Genomic DNA, 17,481 nt, shown 5'->3' with positions numbered 1-17,481 from the left:
TCCACATGCATGCCAATTCAAAAGAGGACCCACGCGTGCGTACTAGCACTAACCTTTTTTGCGTCATGAATTATCATCGTCATTTGTTGGCCACAACCACTCTCTGCCATTGTCAATCGCATCGCACCGTTACAATTCATAATTAAATCCACTTGCATGCATCATCATTGTTCGTACTACTCCCACCAGAGTCAGCCTTTTAAGTTGAAGTTGATACAAGTACCTCAAAATTTTATTTAAACTTATTACCTCTTGAAGGTAGCATCGTCACACCATATATGCTTGCACTCCTGCTACACAATGACCATTCACTAGTATTGTTGTTTGGCTTTTGAGCTTCATGTGCCATAGCATGGATCAACACCTCTCGTCTAGTTGAGTTGAATGCATAAGTGAGATTAACCAGCTGCACATATGAGGATGGTGGATGGAGCGTATCAGTAATTCATCGTGAGATCCAATATTAGTAGGCTATGAATGGGATGCATCAGGGATACAAATTCAAGCCCAAAAACATGAAAATGAGCTCAAGTCCAAACAAACGCATCTGCATGATAGATAGGCTCTCAATGGTAGACATCCTATGTGTAACTGACAAGTCACAAGTGAGGGTCACATGACAAATATGCCTGCGCTACTGAGATGGGGAGTAATAGCTAGTCGATTCTTGCACCTCCTTGCACTGGAAGCAGCGAATGCCCAGCACCAGGAACCGCGTGAGCTGGCCGGCGCTACGTGGACTCCCCAACAGCAGCCACCACCAACAAGCATATCGGCCTGTTTGGATACTCTAACACTGTTAGAGTTAGAGTTATTTTCTAATCCACTCTAACCCAAATAAGCACCTCTCCATTGGGATAGTTGGGTTAGATGGAACTAACCCACTCTAACCCTCCCTGTTTGGATACTTTTGGGTTATTTGAGCCTCCAACTAATCCAAACTAGCTCTAACTCTATGATCCAAACAGGGCCATCATCTGGTGACAAGTGAGGGTCACATGGCAAATATGCCTGCACCACTGGGATGAGGAGTAATAGCTAGTCGATTCTTGCACCTCCTTGCACTTGGGAAGCAGCGGACGCCCAGCACTAGGAACCGCATGAGCTGGCCCGCGCTACGTGGAGTCCCCAACAGTGGCCACCGCCGACAAGCGTATCATCTTGTCACTAACAGAGGAGTAAAGGTCAGAGGGCCAAGTTGATAGTTTAGTCAATATTAAAAAGACAACCTGGTAGTTATTATTGTTGTAACTTTTATCATGTCAACTGAGTCAGTTGAAGAGTTGGATCATGGCAAGATTTAACTGAATTGGTGGTATGGAATATACTGGGATTCGGATTCTTCTCAGCCTCTGTAATATCAAGGGATTTTGCTTTTTATGAATGTCTACATAATTTATACCTGATCATGGCAAGATTTAACGAAATGGTAAATTTCTACAACCAATTCACAACCAACGGATCAAACAGAATAAAAAAAATTACATCCGAATTTTTGAAGAGTTGCATCTGGATTTATTGAGGAGAATACCCTGTAGATAGTTGCAATGAACAAAACAAACAAGGCTTGGACGCACTAGTAGCAAACAGGCTTTCGTCGAAACTCAATATACACATTAGTCTTGGTTGCATCATGAACCGGGACTAATGTGAGCATTAGTCCCAGTTCGAGCGGCTAAGGTGTCGGGAAGGCATTAGTCCCGGTTTAAATGGGACCTTTAGTCCCGGTTTGAGACACGAACCGGGACTAAAGGGCATCACACCCTTTAGTCCAAAAAAAACGCACAATATATCAAAAAATCAGCACGAAAATCCGCATCCAATTTTGACTGCCGTAGGCCTGTTTGCAAATTTTTAGAATCCTCAAATTCTGAAAGGAAAAAAAGATATGCTCAAATTTCAGTTTTTTTGACTTTTCGTTAAATCTCGTCAAACTATGGTCAAACTACTTATTCAAGAAATATTAGTGTTAATAAATAATTATTTTTATTTTTTGACTTTTGGTCAAACTATGGTCAAACGGTGGTCAAACTACTTATTCAAGAAATATTAGTGTTACTAGATAATTATTGCTTTTTAGAATAATAGTTTCAAACTCAAACAGTGCTTAATGCTCAAGTTCAACTCCTAAGGGTTAATAGGATTGACAATTTAGTATTGTTAGGAAAACAACAAGTGCATATTTGGAAACTAGGGGAATAGAACTCGAAAGTAAAGCGTGCTAAGGCTGGAGTAGTGAGAGGATGGGTGACTGGCCGGGAAGTTAGAAGATTTGAAATGAGTGGTTCATAATTGAGCAGTGAGCAGTGATTAGAGTGGGTGATTAGAGATTAAATTGTCAAACAATTCAGAAATTTGAAAATAAGAAAAAAAATCGTTTTTTTTTCTTCAGAAAAACAAAATTTAAAAAAAAATCCTTACCGGGACTAAAGGTGGAGCTCCTTTAGTCCCGGTTCGTAAGCAAACCGGGACTAAAGGTTTGGGCTTTAGTCTCGACTTTTTAGTCCCGGTTCCAGAACCGGGACTAAAGGCCCGTTTTCTACTAGTGATGATAGAAACTAACAAAACTGAAAGCCTGAAAACGATGCTCCAAAGCACTTAATCGCTAGACATCATAGAGTTTACTTAATCAGGTACGCCCTTCGTAAACTAATGTAAGAGCGTTTAGAATACTAAAATCGTGATCTAAAAGCTCTTATATTATTTTACAGAGGGAATACATCACAATGGCAAAGCAAAGTGCCAACAAAATTCTCACCAGTTCCTCTCGCAATAAAGTGAGACCAATGACCTCTTAGATTGAGTTTAGCGTGCTCCAGCCATGTCTTAGTGGATTGAATGACAATAACAAAGCAAACAAGGCTTGGACACCAAGAACTACACCTAGGACTCGCATCCAGATAGCAAACAAACTGAGAGTGAGAAAATGATGCTCCAAAGCACTTAATCGCTAGCCACCAATGAGTCTACATTATTAGGTACATCACAGTGCCAAAGCTAAGTGCCACCAAAATTCTCACCAGCATGACCTCTTCGATTGGGATTAGCATGCTCCAGCCATGTCTTAGTGGATTCAGTGACAATAACAGCAAAGAGTATATGTTGTAGCTGTAGCAAGTGAACCAGTAACACCTGGACTGTAAAAACCTGCAGATGGGTCAAACAGTAGGAAACATCAAGAAAATAGAAGGTCACGAATACTATGCTTGTCAAGATTACTACTAATGCTGTGAACAAGTTGAATCATTTGACCATTTTTAACCTTAGGGCTGTGGCTGGCGGTATGCATTTTCGCTGAGTAGAAAAGCTTCCATGGATGGAATGAGTGCAGTGCGAGAGGAGAGGAGACGAGCGTGACATGCAGGGAGGGAATAATGGCTGAGACAAGCCATGTGCGCGAAAGGGAGCACGAATAAAGCTTCCTTCCATGGTCGACGTGTCGATCGACGGACGGAGGGTATAAGTCTAGAGTCTAGAGTAGATGTGGATTAGCAGTAGAGTTCTCTCGGCATCTCACCTACTGTACTAGTGTATTGTTCCCTCATCCTTGTTGTATCCTGTATCAAAATTCAAAAGTCAAGAGAGTTTGGGTCCAGACGCCGACCGACCACAGATTGAGATTAGGATGCTGCTGCTGCTTTATTCCGACGTGACACCACCACTGTACCGCCACCGCACTCACCCGGCCGGCAAGCTACTATATTACATGAGCAGAGAAGGCGCAGCGGGGAGGGCTGCCAAAGATTTCCCCACCTTCCCGAATTGAATTTCGCAGCAGGCCAGAGGCGTTCGTCCCCTTCCCGGATCATCGTTACTTTGTAATGGTAAGCCACTCCCTTTCCTGCTGCTGCGATTCCTTTCTAGCTTGGTGCTCCATGTGATTAGGGTTAGCGCTGCGGAGCTTGTGTGCACGCGCGCGCAATTCAGCTCTGCTTCCAGTTTAGTTCAGTCATACTGGCTGGCAGTTTACTCGCTCTGCTTTCTCGTGTTCATCGCCGGCATATATATCCAGGGGAAAACAAAAGGCCTAGCCATCTGTGTTCCTCTCCCAGATAATGTCTGTCTATTACTACCTCCGTCCCATAATATAAGATCTTATACATGTGGATGTAATAAGATCTTATATTATTGGGGACGGAGGGACTACATATAAACGAACTTGCTACTCCCTTTATTTGTCTGTCTCTTTGGGCCAACCAGATTTGTCCCTTTGTTCTCTGTAGTTTCTTTTTACTAGAGCACAGGCCTCATCACACACTGTAATTTCCTGCTGCTCCCTCCGATCTAAATTAATTGACGCGGCTTTTAGTACTACGACTTTAGTACAAAGATGTACTACTGAAGTTACATCAATTAATTTGGATCGGAGGGAGTAGAAGATTTGTTGGCCTGTCCATGTGAATTTTACTGTAAGTGCTGGATAATGGATGGTTTCAGACTTTCACTTCTTTCATCTATGTAGCTGCGGTCTTATCTTATCAAAGATTTCAGCCGAAAATTTGTGTGTGTGTGTGTGTGTGTGTGTGTGTGTGTTGTGGGGGGGACAAGTTCCATCCTTTTAGATCTGCCTTTCCTTCATTACAATGTCTTGATTAAGACTAGGTTTCTGTCTCTGCTAATGATTGCCTGTTGTCCCTTTCCCAAGGAATCCATGTGCTTAATGGGCTCCTGCAGTTTCTCCACTTATACTTTTTTTCTCTCTTGTCTCTTGTCTCTGTATCCAGTTTCCCCTCCTGAGATTCGTTTATATTTGTATTGCATATGGGATGGATAGATGGATGGCTGTTACTAGTATTTACATGCTTGAGTGTGGAGCTGCTGAGATAGCTTATATGATATCACTACAACATGGTCAGGGTACTACTTGTTTACTGTTTACTTTGTGGCTGTGGCACTATACAGAGGATACTTTGCATAACTTCTAGGATTCTCTTCTTTGTTTTCGCCAAGTGCTCTATTGTTAACCTTGAACAACACAGAAAATAAGTACCTTCACATTCATTGTTGATCATCTCTCTGCGCTAGCACATCGACATGATAAGCTTCGTGCCAGTAGGTGGTTGACAACCACTCCGGTCCGACCCTCCTTGCACCACAATCTATTCCTATATATGTATGTGTTTGCACTTTGCACGGCTACTTCTTCACTGGCAGTCTGGCTTTCGACCTTTGTGGTTGACATCTTTAGTTGCCAATGATGCATAATTGAGGTTAAAAAGCTGGGCAATGTATCAAGGGTTCATTATATCTATATATATATATATATATATACGAATGAGATGCATCTGGAATCAGTGCCGGGCCATCTGTTGAAATCCACCTAATGCTCTATGTATTATGTATTATGGAAAACCTATGAATTCCTTTACTTATGAATTTGGGCCAGCCAGATTTGTCCTTTGTTCTCTTTAATTTCCTAGATTATTTGTCAGCCTGGCTATGAGCATTTACTGCACTACCGAGCAGTGGATTTTTCAGTTATCTGTTTCTGAGGGAATTTTCGTCCTGGTAGAGCTATCTTTGCCTAATACTACTAAAGTCTTGACTAAGGGTAGTAGTTTTTTGCCCCTGGTAATGATTGCCTGCCTGCCGTCCCTTTCCCTTGGAATCCATATGTGCTTAATGGGCCCCTGCAGTTTGTCTACGCATACTTTTTTTTTGGGGTTCCTTTGTCTCTATCTCCTCAGATTCGTTTACTTAGGCGACTTATGTAGTTACTCCCTTCGTTCCTAAATATTTGTCTTTCTAAAAATTTCAACAAGTGACTACATACGGAGCAAAATGAGTGAATCTATACTCTAAGATATGTCTATATACATCCGTATGTGGTAGTCCATTTGAAATGCCAAAAAGACAAATATTTAGGAACGGAGGGAGTACATGATTTACTTTTGAGCTACTGAGATAAATTTGTAGGATATCGCCGTATGTCCACTTTATAGCAGATTTGTCCATTTACATTATTTGTGGCTTCTTTCACAAGTTGTTTTTTCTTATCTCCATTTAGTCAGATTATGACAATTGTTTCTTTATGCAGATCTGGCCACGGTTCTGGAATTTTCACCAGTGACAGAGGGCCCTCTATGGTTGCTTTGAATAAGAGTATGAACTATCACTGACTTGGTGAGCAGTATTATTATGGGGGGAGAAAAGCTCCATGAGCAGCCCTCTGGTCGTCTGATTGAGTCCCTTAAAATGGAGAGGGTTAGGACCATTCTCACTCATGGATACCCATACCCACATGAGCATTCGAGACATTTCATGGTTAGGAAGACTATCGAGACAAACTATTCAAACTTTAGTCGTTGGTAAGCAATCTTTGGTGTCTGTGAAAAGATAATTTTAGGTAAAACAAGATGTATTAGTTCCCTGAGCCTGTTTCTGAATGCAGGTACTTTGCATGGATATTTTTGGCAGCATTATACCATCTCCCTAGTTTTCCTCTCCAGTTTTCTTGATCGTCTTCCACATCATATTTCTTGGACTCTGGTATTTGGATCCTGTTTCTCGCATGGCAGAGAAAGGCCAGAGATGCTTACTATATCCAAAATTGTGCTGTAAGCTTTTGGCATACAATGATTCAGGTGTTCCGTTCATCTTCTTTAGATACTTGTGATTTTTCTAAGATTTGCAATTTCTGTCACATCACAGGTGATAAGTATAGCTTGCTGCGTGTTCTACAGTCACTTTGGTAACAGGACTCTTTCAAGGGATAAATCTATTGATCATAGAACTGCTAGCTGGGTTGCATTTTCACCGTGGAGAAAGCAAATTGAGGACAATACACTGATTTCAAAGCTATGGCGTATGCATAAGTTTGAAAACCAGATTTGCTCGTCCTGGTTTGCTCCGGTTGGCTCTTCCAGTGATTACCTGCTTCTGTCGAAATGGCCCATTTATGGAGAAGTTAGTATACTTCACCTTCTGTTCGTTCTAGGATATCTCTTCTGTTTATTTACTGTTCTATTTTTATTTTTTTATCTTGAATGTTTGCTCCAATTAGCTTCCAATGGATCCGAACACTCCAACATCATTTCACCTGTCTACTCTTTGTGGGCTACATTCATTGGTCTTTACATGGCCAATTATGTCGTGAAGCGGTCAACTGGGTATGCCTACTGTCTGAACACATCCATATGGTAGATAAGAACTTTTTGATGTATTATAAACAAGTCAACAAATTAGTTTGCATTCTGTCATCTTAAGAGGCACCTTATGATGATGAAAAGGAAATGCAATATGTTCGTCATCGTTTCATCTAGGCAGAACTATAGTATGGTTTCCAACATCCATGGCCCCTTAACAAAATGCCAATGGTTGTTGGCGAGCATTGGGAAAAATCTAAAAGGTGTTGCATTCAGTTTATTACCTATATGTGACATGAATATGCTATAGTGAATAACATGGTCATTATTACTTATTAGGGTACTGAAGAGTTGGACATGATGATGGCCACTTTATTTGTCTTTTTTCACATGTTTATCTAGCAGATAAGAAAATAAAAGATGCTCAATATAACTGACTCATTCATTCTCCTTGTTTCCTAGAATTGTTGTACAGATGGGCTCTAACTCATCCTTTACCAATTTCAGAGTATGAGAATCTGAAGGAACTGTTGAAACCGGATTTCGAGGACATGGTTCCTCAGTATTCTGGGTATGTTCTTGATCTATACATAAGCTCTTATTATCCACTTGATCTTGTAAAAATGGCTGACTAATTGTTGATATATTCTGCAGGACCTCAACGGATTTGCTTAAAACTGTTTTCAACCTCATGTTATCAGTCACACTTTTTGTTGGTCGATTTGACATGCGTATGTTGCAGGTACATGCCTGTGATTTCAAGGCTTGAGTACTCATTTTGGTCTAGTTTTTTGTTTCCTTCAGTCTTCCCTTGTCTCAGAATACCGTTCTTCCTAGAATTTCGGTCTTGTGCTCTAAATTGCTTTCAAGTTGTTATTTACTTTTACAGTCCCTAGTTGAGCCTATTGTTCGGTTAAAACATTGACATTTCTTTTCTAACCCAACCAGGCTGCTATTAACAAAGGTCCAGACGAATCTAAGAGCAGCGACCTTTTATACGATCATCTAGATGGAAAAGACGAACTTCTGTTTGACTTCATTGCTGATGCCGGCGATGGTGACTTCATTGCTCAACCTTCTTTAGTCGTAAAATCTGATGATTTCAGGCTTATACTTCCTCGTGGACAACTACTACTTATTGGTGGAAACCTCGCGTATGCTGCATACGTTGATCGTTTACATCATTTGAAGTTTTCAATTCATGTTCGCTGATTTTAATGAGTAGTATATTTTTTGCTTGTCATATGCTAGTTTATCACGAGTTGCATTCCATACATGGATGATGCCATATATTAATTGTTTTTGCCAGCCTGTTATATTGGATTTTGATTTTTCCATGTTGATCTTGGAATAAGCTCTTCAAAAAGATGTTGATTTGTTCCTTTCTTTTGCAGATATCCAAATCCATGCTCGTTTACATATGAGCAGCGTTTTTTCTGCCCTTTTGAGTATGCTCTCCAGCCTCCTGCTTGGTATACGCCTGAACACATAACATTGGAAAAACCTGAACTTCCTCTTGGAGTTTTCGAGCTTAATTAGGCAGAATAGCCGACCACAATGTTTTATGATTCCTGGAAACCACGGTATATATACCTACCTATGATCTGCACTATACTTTGCGTTTTATGACATTCCTATACCTGTCTTCTTACTTGCCCACCAGTGTTACAATTTTTTCTTGGCATTGAAGAAGTTACATTATATATTTTTAATACAGTATTGTGAGGAGAGCTATGCAAATAAGGATGACAAAAGCTGCTCCACAACATGGGCTTAGCCCCAGCCTCTGTACGTATGTGTCTCCAGTCACATTGGATGAGCATGAGCCGGGTACGGACGCGCTTCCGTGCTCCGCTGCAGATGTCCCTCAGGACTCGTGTAGGATACACCGAGTTTTAGCACCACAAAGATATCCTCCAAGTAAGCCGAGTCGTGGATATGCTCGTCGATTTTGTCTTTGGTTAAATAGCATCATGTAATACCTTCCATGCCCATTCACCCAAGCTTTCTCCATCTCCAATGCCCTTGGCAACCACGCCGGTTGTTAGCTCTAGCAGAACGACACCAAAACTGTAGATGTCAGTCTTCTCGCTTGCCCTTCCATTGTACTGAAAGTATTCTGCAAAATTTGCATTTAGTTAGCGTTCAATGAAAATGTTTGAAATGCCTTGCTAGATTTGAGACTCACCAGGGGGTCATGTACCCGTGTGTACCACAAATGGCTGACATGTGGTGGGACTGGCCTGGGTTGACCACCATTCGAGTAATCCCAAAGTTGGCGATCTTGGCATGGAACTTTGGGTCAAGCAAAATGTTGCCTGACTTGATGTCCCAGTGAATAATAGTCTGTCCTCACTATTGGTGGATGTAGTTGAGGCTCCTCGGCCAGCACAATGTTGCAGGGTCGCCCTCTCGGTGATGGTGTGTATCCAGTCGTCGAGGTTGCCCTTCTCCAAGTGCTCGTAAACGAGAAGCTTGGCATATTAGCTGGAGATGCTGCAGAGCAGCTTGATGATGTTCTTGTGGTTGATGCTCCCCAATGTCTTCACCTCCGAGTTGAACTGTTTGTGGTCCGGATTTCCCATGTTGCATATCTTCTTGACAACCACTATTCTGCTGCTGCAATCCTTAGTGGCACCATCAAGGCTAGGAGGTGGACACGGTACAACTTTCTAGACACACCGCTGACGATAATGTTCTGCTCAGATATGTTGTTGACCACGTTGGATTTCGTGAAGTCCAGATGTGTGAATGGTGTCATTTTCCAGCCAGTCACGACTTCTTTCACCACTTATGTGTTCTCCCAGCGCCGAAGAGCAGCCATATGATGACGCTCATGGAAGCGATAATGACCATGACATCGAGCACTAACAAGATTATCACACGCTTCTGGAGGTGGGTGCCTCTGTGGCATTTTGGGAGATTTATCCTCGAGTCCCACTTGGCACAAAGCCCACAATTTCCAAGGAAGCTGCGGTTGTACTTTGCATGTTATAGAGAGAAGGACACCTCCCCATTGAGTTGGTTAAATGACAAATTGAGGGACACAATTGAATGGTTGCCGAAGTCAAGCGGGATATTGCATGGTAGCTCGTTGTTGGACAAATCAAGGATTACCAGTGATGAAATCATCTCAATGCTCCATGGCGGTATTACACCTGATATATGATTGTTGCTAAGGTCAAGTTATTTGAGATTCTGCAACAATTTAATTGATGTTGGTATGGATCCAGGTATATTGTTCCCACTTAGTGACAATTCAGAAAGCCTGTGGAGATTGCTCATGCTCACACGTAGCTCTCCTGGGAATTAGTTATTCTGCACCACCAACACCAATAGCCTAGTTCCAAACGGCGGGATCGAGCCGGAGAAGTGGTTGTTTTGCATCTCAATTCGAGAGATATTCGAAGATCTCTCTTTCGGTATAGTGCCACTGTAGTTGTCCGATATCAGCAGGGTATGCACCAACGACAACCACCATATATTCACCGGAAACTTCCCCGAGAAGTTGTTACCAAGCATAATATTATCCAGCGAGAGGCAGTTGCCAATGCTAGCCACAGAAGCTATTGTTAGAAACTACTATGTCGAATAGTTTCCCATGAGCGCATAACAACTCAAGTAGTGAGTTAGAAAAGTTTTTGTTGTAGACCTCAATATTTCCAAGCGGCGAGTGCTTCCGAAGTTCTTGTGGCACCTCACCTGAGAGCATATTGTCGAACAACTGGATGTATTGGAGGTTTGGAATGAGGTCAGTGCTTCTTGGGATGGGGCCTATGAACTCATTGTTGTATAGGATATCGATGATAATGTTTAGTTTCTTGAGAGTCCCAAAGTCTTTTGGTACGCAACTAGAGAGTTTGTTTGACAACAAGTCTATCTTAATCAAATTCACCGTAGTGATGTTGAACGACAGCTCCTCGGTGAGTCCATTCTCATACAAGTACAAGATCTCGAGCTTTTAGTGCTCCCAGATCCAGACAGGGATTGAACCACTGAGCTTGTTGCCCCATAGGTCCAACATGGTTAGTTCCTTTAGGCTTGAGAATGGCTCTAGAATCTCGCCGGTGAAGCCACTCATGTCAAGAAGCAGGTTCTGGAGTGCCGAAAGCTCGGCCACCGGCATCAGTAGAACTGCACTTAAGTTGTTGTTAGTTAGGTTGAGGTGCTTCGTAGATGGTGATAACCGGCTGATGTCTTGAGGAAGGAATCCATGGAAGCCGTTGTAGGAGAGATCAAGGTACCGAAGCCAAGAGCAGACATAGAGCATGATGCCAGGGAATCTCCCAGTGAGCTTGATGTATGAAAAGTCAAGTTGGATCAGGTACTTGAGGTTGCACACAGACGGGGGGGGGGGGGGGGGGTGTTGCTGGTAAGATTCAAACGCTTGAATGAAAGCCCCATAACTAGGCCTCCACTGCTTGCTACACAGGTGTCAGTTGGGTGGCAGTAGGTGGAGGCCTAGTTACGTGGATTTCCTTCAAGCGTTAGAATTTTATCGGCAACATACCTCGACTGTGTGCAACCTTAAGTACCTGATCCACCTCGACTTTTCAAACAACAAGCTCATTGTGAGATTCCCTGGCATCATGTTCTATGCCTACTCCTGGCTACGATACCTTGATATCTACTACAGTGGCTTCCATTGAGTGTTTACTCAAGATATGAGCCGGCAATCGCTATGAAGCATCTCCACCTGACTAACAACAACTTCTGTGGTGTTCTGCCGACGGTGATGGCCCAGCATTAGGCACTTCAGAACCTACTTCTTAACACGAATGGCTTCACCAGCAAAATTCCAGAGGCATTCTCAAGCCTAAAGGAACTAATCATTTTGGACATGTGGGGCAGTAAGTCAGTGGTTCGATCCTTGTCTGGATTTGGCAGCAACAAAAGCTCGAGATCTTGTACTTGTATGACAATAGACTGAAAGGGAAGTTACCGTGCAACATCACTGCGGTGAATTTGATTAAAATAGCCTTGTCGGAAAACAAACTTGTTGGCTGCATTCCAGAAGACTTTGGGACTCTCAAGAAACTAACCATTATCATCCTATACAACAACGAGTTCATAGGCCCCGTCCCCAGAAGCATTGGCCTCATTCCCAAACTCCAATACATCCAGTTGTTCAACAATATGATCTCAAGTGAAGTACCACAACAACTTGGGAAGCACATGCCGCTTGGAAATTTTGAGGACTACAACAACTTGTCTAGCTCACTATTGGAGCAGTTCTGCGCCCGTGAGAAACTATTCAAGAATCTAGTTTCTAATAACAACTTCTCCGGCGAGCTCCCAGAGCATCGTCAACTTCCTGTCGCTGGATAACATTATGCTCGACAACAACAACTTCTCTAGGAAGTTTCAGGAGAATATATGGTTGTTGTCGTCGGTGCATACATTGCTAATATCGGACAACAATTTCACTCGCACTATGCCGAAAGAGATATCTTCGAATATCTGTCAAATTGAGATGTAGAACAACTACTTCTCTGACTTGATCCCGACATTTGAGACTAGGCTATTGGTATTGATGGTGCAGAATAATCAACTCTCGAGAGAGCTACCTGTCAATAGAACCAATCTCCACCGGCTTTCTGAATTGTAAGTTCGAATAAGATACCTGGATCCATACCAACATCAATTTACTTGTTGCAGAATCTCAAATCACTTGACCTCAGTAACAATTGTATATCAAGTGCAATACTGGCATGGGGAATTAAGATGATTTCATCACTGGTAATCCTTGTTTTGTCCAACAACGAGCTAACATGCAATATTCCGCCTGACTTCGGCAACCGTTCAATTGCATCCTTCAATTTGTCATCTATAACCAACTCAATGGGATGTTGCCCCTCTCTCTGCAAAGTGCAAAGTACAACTGCGGCTTCCTTTGAAACCGTGGGCTTTGTGCCAAGTGGGGATCGAGGATAAATCTCCCAAAATGCCACGGAGGCACCCACCTCCATAAGCGTATGATAATCTTGTTAGTGCTCGGTGTCACTATCGTCATCACTTGCATGAGCATCGTCATATGGCTGCTCTTCCGGCATCGGAAGGACACACAAGTGGTGAAAGAAGGTGTGACGAATTAGAAAATGACACCATTCACACCTCTAGACTTCACGGAATCCGACGTGCTGAACAACATATCCGAGGAGAACATTATCGGCAGCGGCGGGTCTGAGAAGGAGTACCATGTCCATCTCCCTGGTCGTCATGGTCTCTTGAGGATCACAACTGCAGAATAGTGGCTGTTAAGAAGGTATGCAACATGAGAAATTTAGACCATAAGCAGTCTGACTCGAAGGTGAAGACATTGGGGAGCATCAATCACAAGAACATGATCAAGCTGCTTTGCAGCATCTCCAGCCAAGATGCCAAGCTTCTTGTTTACGAACACATGGAGAAGGGGAGCTTCGATGACCGGCTGCACTGCCGTGACAGCAAGGGCGCCCCTGCACCATTGGACTAGCCGACAAGGCTGACCATCACTATTGATGTATTCGGGGGCCTCAACTACATCCACAAAGAGTGCGGACATGCTATTATCCATCGGGACATCAAGTCAGGCAACATTTTGGTTGACCGAAAGTTCCATGCCAAGATCGCCTACTTTAGGCTTGCTCGAATGGTTGTCAACCCACACTAGTCCCACCACAGGTCAGCCATTTCTGGGACACACAGATACATGGCCCCTGACGAGAATCTCAAATCCAGCAAGGCATCTCAAACATTTCCGTTGAAAGCTAACTGAATACAAATTTTACAAAATACTATTAGTACAATGGAGGGGCGAACTCTAGAAGACTAATATCTACAGTTTTGGTTTCGTTCTGCTAGAGCTTACAACCAACATGGTTGCCATGGGCGTTGGAGGAGGAGAAAGTTTGGCTGAATGGGCATGGAAGGTATTACACGATTGCTCTTTAACGAAAGACAAAATCGTCGAACATATCTGTGACTCGGTCCACTTAGAGGATTTTTTTTATGGTGCTGAAACTCGGTGTTCCCAGCACGAGTCCTCAAGCGTACCTGCGGCCGAGCATGAAGCGCGTCCTTACCCAGTTCATGCTCATCCAATGCGACCAGAGGCACGTAAGTACAGAGGCTGGGCTGAGACTATGTTGCGGAGGAGCGGGACCGTGAGGGGCACCTCCAGCAGTCGGCATGGCCATCGACACGACTCTGTAACACATACATCAATCTAGAGTAATTAAGGTACGGTAACCTTTATATCACTCGTATTGAACTCAATTTTCTTGTTGTAGGAAGTCGAATTTACCAGTTGGCTGTCTAACCAGACTAATTTATCGCATTTGTATTGCCTGGTATCATTGGGACGCGGTGTTTCTGATCGCGAGCACACCTGTGCTCTTTATAGGAGCGGTTGATCTGGTTTGCGTAAGACTAGCATAGTGCCCGTGCACTGACACGGAATCAAAAGGAAAAGAGCAATAGCATAATTTTATCAATGGGTTTATTTATTTTGGCGTGTTCATCAGTTAACTGCAACAAGATAATAACATTATATTTCATACTACCCAAATAAAAATATATTACTCCCTCCGTTCGACAATACATGCCTTCCATTTGTCAAAATATAGATGTATCTAGACATGTTTTAGTATATAGGTACATCCATTTTTTGACAAATGGAAGTCAAGTATTTTGGAACGGAGGGAGTAGTTCATAACAATCCAATACAATACCAGAGACAAAATGACAACATCAGATAAGCTTTGTTGTGCTTTATCCCAAACTTCCTGAGCATATTTCCCAAATTAGTGAAATGCCTAAATGTTTCCTGTGCTATCAACGGGGAAGATGAATCCCCAAGTGCCGGGGGTGTAACAAGACGTTAGTGAAGGGCAACTTGCGTCACATCATATATTCAGGGATTTGGGAAGTAAAACTAGTCGTGACTGAAGAAATCCTACAGTTAGAGCAAGTGCTGATTGGTCTCTGCATTCAGAAAAAAACATGCTTTACTGTGCTTGCAGGCTGATTGCTCTCTGCATTCTGAAAATGCATGCTTTATGTCTTCAGTATCTACCATTTTTGGTTATTCTCTTCATATGACCATGGTTAGTCTCTTTCAGATATTTTATGATCTAATTGTTCATTTCTATTTATTCAGCCCCCAATTTCTGTTAGTGTTCAGCTTTTATGTTTGTTGCTCTATCTGCAATTTACATGCGCTAATTCTCTGTCATCACTCTTTATTCATTAGTCCATGTTCGGTCCCTCAGTTCTTCCTTTTTCCTGTTTAGCAGTCTATGTTGCATGCTCATCAGTGAGCCTGTCAACATAAGAGGGAGAGGGGAGAAGTTGGGCGGTAATCTCTTGGTTCAGATGTTTTCCTTGGCAACCGTTTGACGCAGAGCGTTCTTGTCTTTGGATTTTAAGGACGTTGCAACCTAGCATGCATGGTTCGGAAAGGGACAAGATAACGCCTGGCATTCTGTAAACTTTTTGTCGAATTGTTTGCAAATTTTTGATACAGAGCCTAAACATCAGTATTTTTTTTCCTTTCTAGATTTCTTTAGTTTAATTCATTGTTCTTCTTTTAGTCATATTTTTCTTTTATTTGATCAGTGGTTGTCGGTATTGTCGTTTTTTCAGTCTATATTCAGTTTATGTGTTTTCAGTCTATTATTCACTTTATCATTTCAGTTTCTGAGTCTTCATTTTATTTTCTTCATCATTCAGATCCCATGGATTGATTGAGGTTTCAGTGGCGTCGAGTCACACCATTATCAGATACATGCTGTGAAATCATATTTTGCGTGGGGCGCCAACAAGCCTGCGGCGGTGCTCAAGCGGTGTCACTTTCAGTGGCTATAGCAGCCAAAAACCAAAAGCCCTCTATATTCTGATGGCAAAGCTGGTAAGCATCTCAATAACCAAAGAGCTTATCACCATGACGTGTATGTGTGCGTTTTAGAAATGTGAGGCTAAGGCATCAACCTAAAATTTTGGTACAATTTTTCAGTCTATAGTGCACACTATGTTTCTTTGTCACTAACCACCTGAATTTTATGTACAACTTTTTCAGTTTTTGGTGGCTCATTTTTATTGATTGATGGCTTTGTTCTTGACAATCCTTTACGAATCTACTATGCTTTTCTGGATAGGCCAAAAACATTGTTTTTGAGTATTTCTTGCTTCAGTAGATTATTGAATGAGGTGTCAGTGCAGATTGAGAAAAACAGAGAAATGTTAGTTCTCAGTGCCCTTAAGGATCGGCACCCAAGTCTCAGTTTTCAGTCTTCATTCTTTTTTCAGGATTTCTCGCTTCAGTACATTATTTTTATCTTACTACATTTCCTTGTTCTTTTCATTCCGAAAAGGCTACCGTAGTAGCACAACTACACTTTTTTTTTCCTTTTCAGCTCTCAGACTGCTGCCTCGTTTTGCTGTCAGTTTTCTGTTTTTGATTTGTATCTGGTATGGTTAGTCAGAACTACTTCCATCTTTTTAACAGCAGTCCTAGTTTTGTTGCTCACTAGCTGACACCTTCTTTTACTTTTTCTCTTTTTATCAGATGCATGTATCCGACGGGGCATCACATAAATTAGCATTCAAGGTAGGTTCCAGTCTGCAGATCGGGTGGGACGGTATGGCTGGAATACGCTTGGTAACAGGGAGGATTACCACTGCTGTGTACAAGACCTCCAAGGAAGACCACCGTCAGTAAGCTACGAGAACAAGGGCCATTAATTTTTTGCAAGTGGAGATGCAACCATTGGAAACCAGAACGATGACGCTACTTCGGCGAATGAGACTGGGACAGGCTCGCCGGATTGTTGGCGCCAAAGAAGCGAAAAGAGATTGTTGGCGCCAAACTAGCCGAGAGAAGGCGCCGTACCACCATGGTGTTGCGGAACTAAATGTGTGTGGGAATTATGCACTTATTAGTTGTATGTTGTTTTCAGGCTTACTGTATGTGTTTGTATGCTGTAGTCTTGGTAATGGCAACCTGGCTTGTTTATGAGTTAGAAAAAACTCCTTCAGGTGTCTGTTGAACCTGATATCAATCTTGTATGAATGGTGTATATCTGCTTGCGGAATGGTGCGGCGATTTCTGAATTTTTTGGACAGTATCCTTGTGCATAAAGAGCGGTGTACTTATGGTTGTTGATCTGTCTTAGTGATTCTGTGAAGTGCATTTCCCATTGCCAACATGATTTCTGTTGGCTGAATTTTTAATTTGAGACAATCTGGTTATCCTTGCCTGCTGGATGGGCAATTGTGTTGAATGCTGGACACATAGCAGTGTGCAGGTGTGACAAGTGCATGCCTGTGTGAGGTCGCGCGCCCAGTGCTCGGCCGATGCATTTCAAAGTTCAAACCACAAGAGCGGCAAAAACAGAGGAGCAATTCCAGAAGCAGT

General features: G+C 42.4%; 1 protein-coding gene across 14 annotated transcripts; it reads left to right on the top strand.

The window, feature by feature from the left end:
• Nucleotides 1-3,555: 3,555 nt before the first annotated feature.
• LOC123113134 (uncharacterized) lies at nt 3,556-17,188 on the top strand. Of its 14 annotated transcripts, XR_006455934.1 has the most exons (14): nt 3,561-3,824; nt 6,038-6,308; nt 6,392-6,557; nt 6,652-6,906; nt 7,004-7,109; nt 7,593-7,656; nt 7,740-7,827; nt 8,034-8,142; nt 8,480-8,668; nt 8,803-14,306; nt 15,089-15,172; nt 15,362-15,551; nt 15,798-15,975; nt 16,633-17,188. XR_006455934.1 is itself a non-coding variant. In XM_044534288.1 (8 exons), exons 4-8 carry the CDS (start codon nt 6,888-6,890, stop codon nt 8,575-8,577), a joined length of 378 nt encoding a protein of 125 aa, XP_044390223.1. In that variant the 5' UTR covers nt 3,579-3,824; nt 6,038-6,308; nt 6,392-6,557; nt 6,652-6,887; the 3' UTR covers nt 8,578-8,801. The 14 variants fall into 14 exon arrangements, 2 of the variants coding, with proteins under 2 accessions (XP_044390223.1, XP_044390222.1); XR_006455933.1 differs by having other exon boundaries at nt 3,560-3,824; nt 15,089-15,551; XR_006455935.1 differs by lacking the exon at nt 15,089-15,172.
• Nucleotides 17,189-17,481: the final 293 nt, after the last annotated feature.

This window comes from Triticum aestivum, chromosome 5B (assembly GCF_018294505.1).
Source record: "Triticum aestivum cultivar Chinese Spring chromosome 5B, IWGSC CS RefSeq v2.1, whole genome shotgun sequence".
NCBI classification, from domain to species: Eukaryota; Viridiplantae; Streptophyta; class Magnoliopsida; order Poales; family Poaceae; genus Triticum; species Triticum aestivum.
The sequence above is the reverse complement of the archived record's forward strand: the minus strand, read 5'-3'. Positions and strand labels throughout refer to the sequence as shown.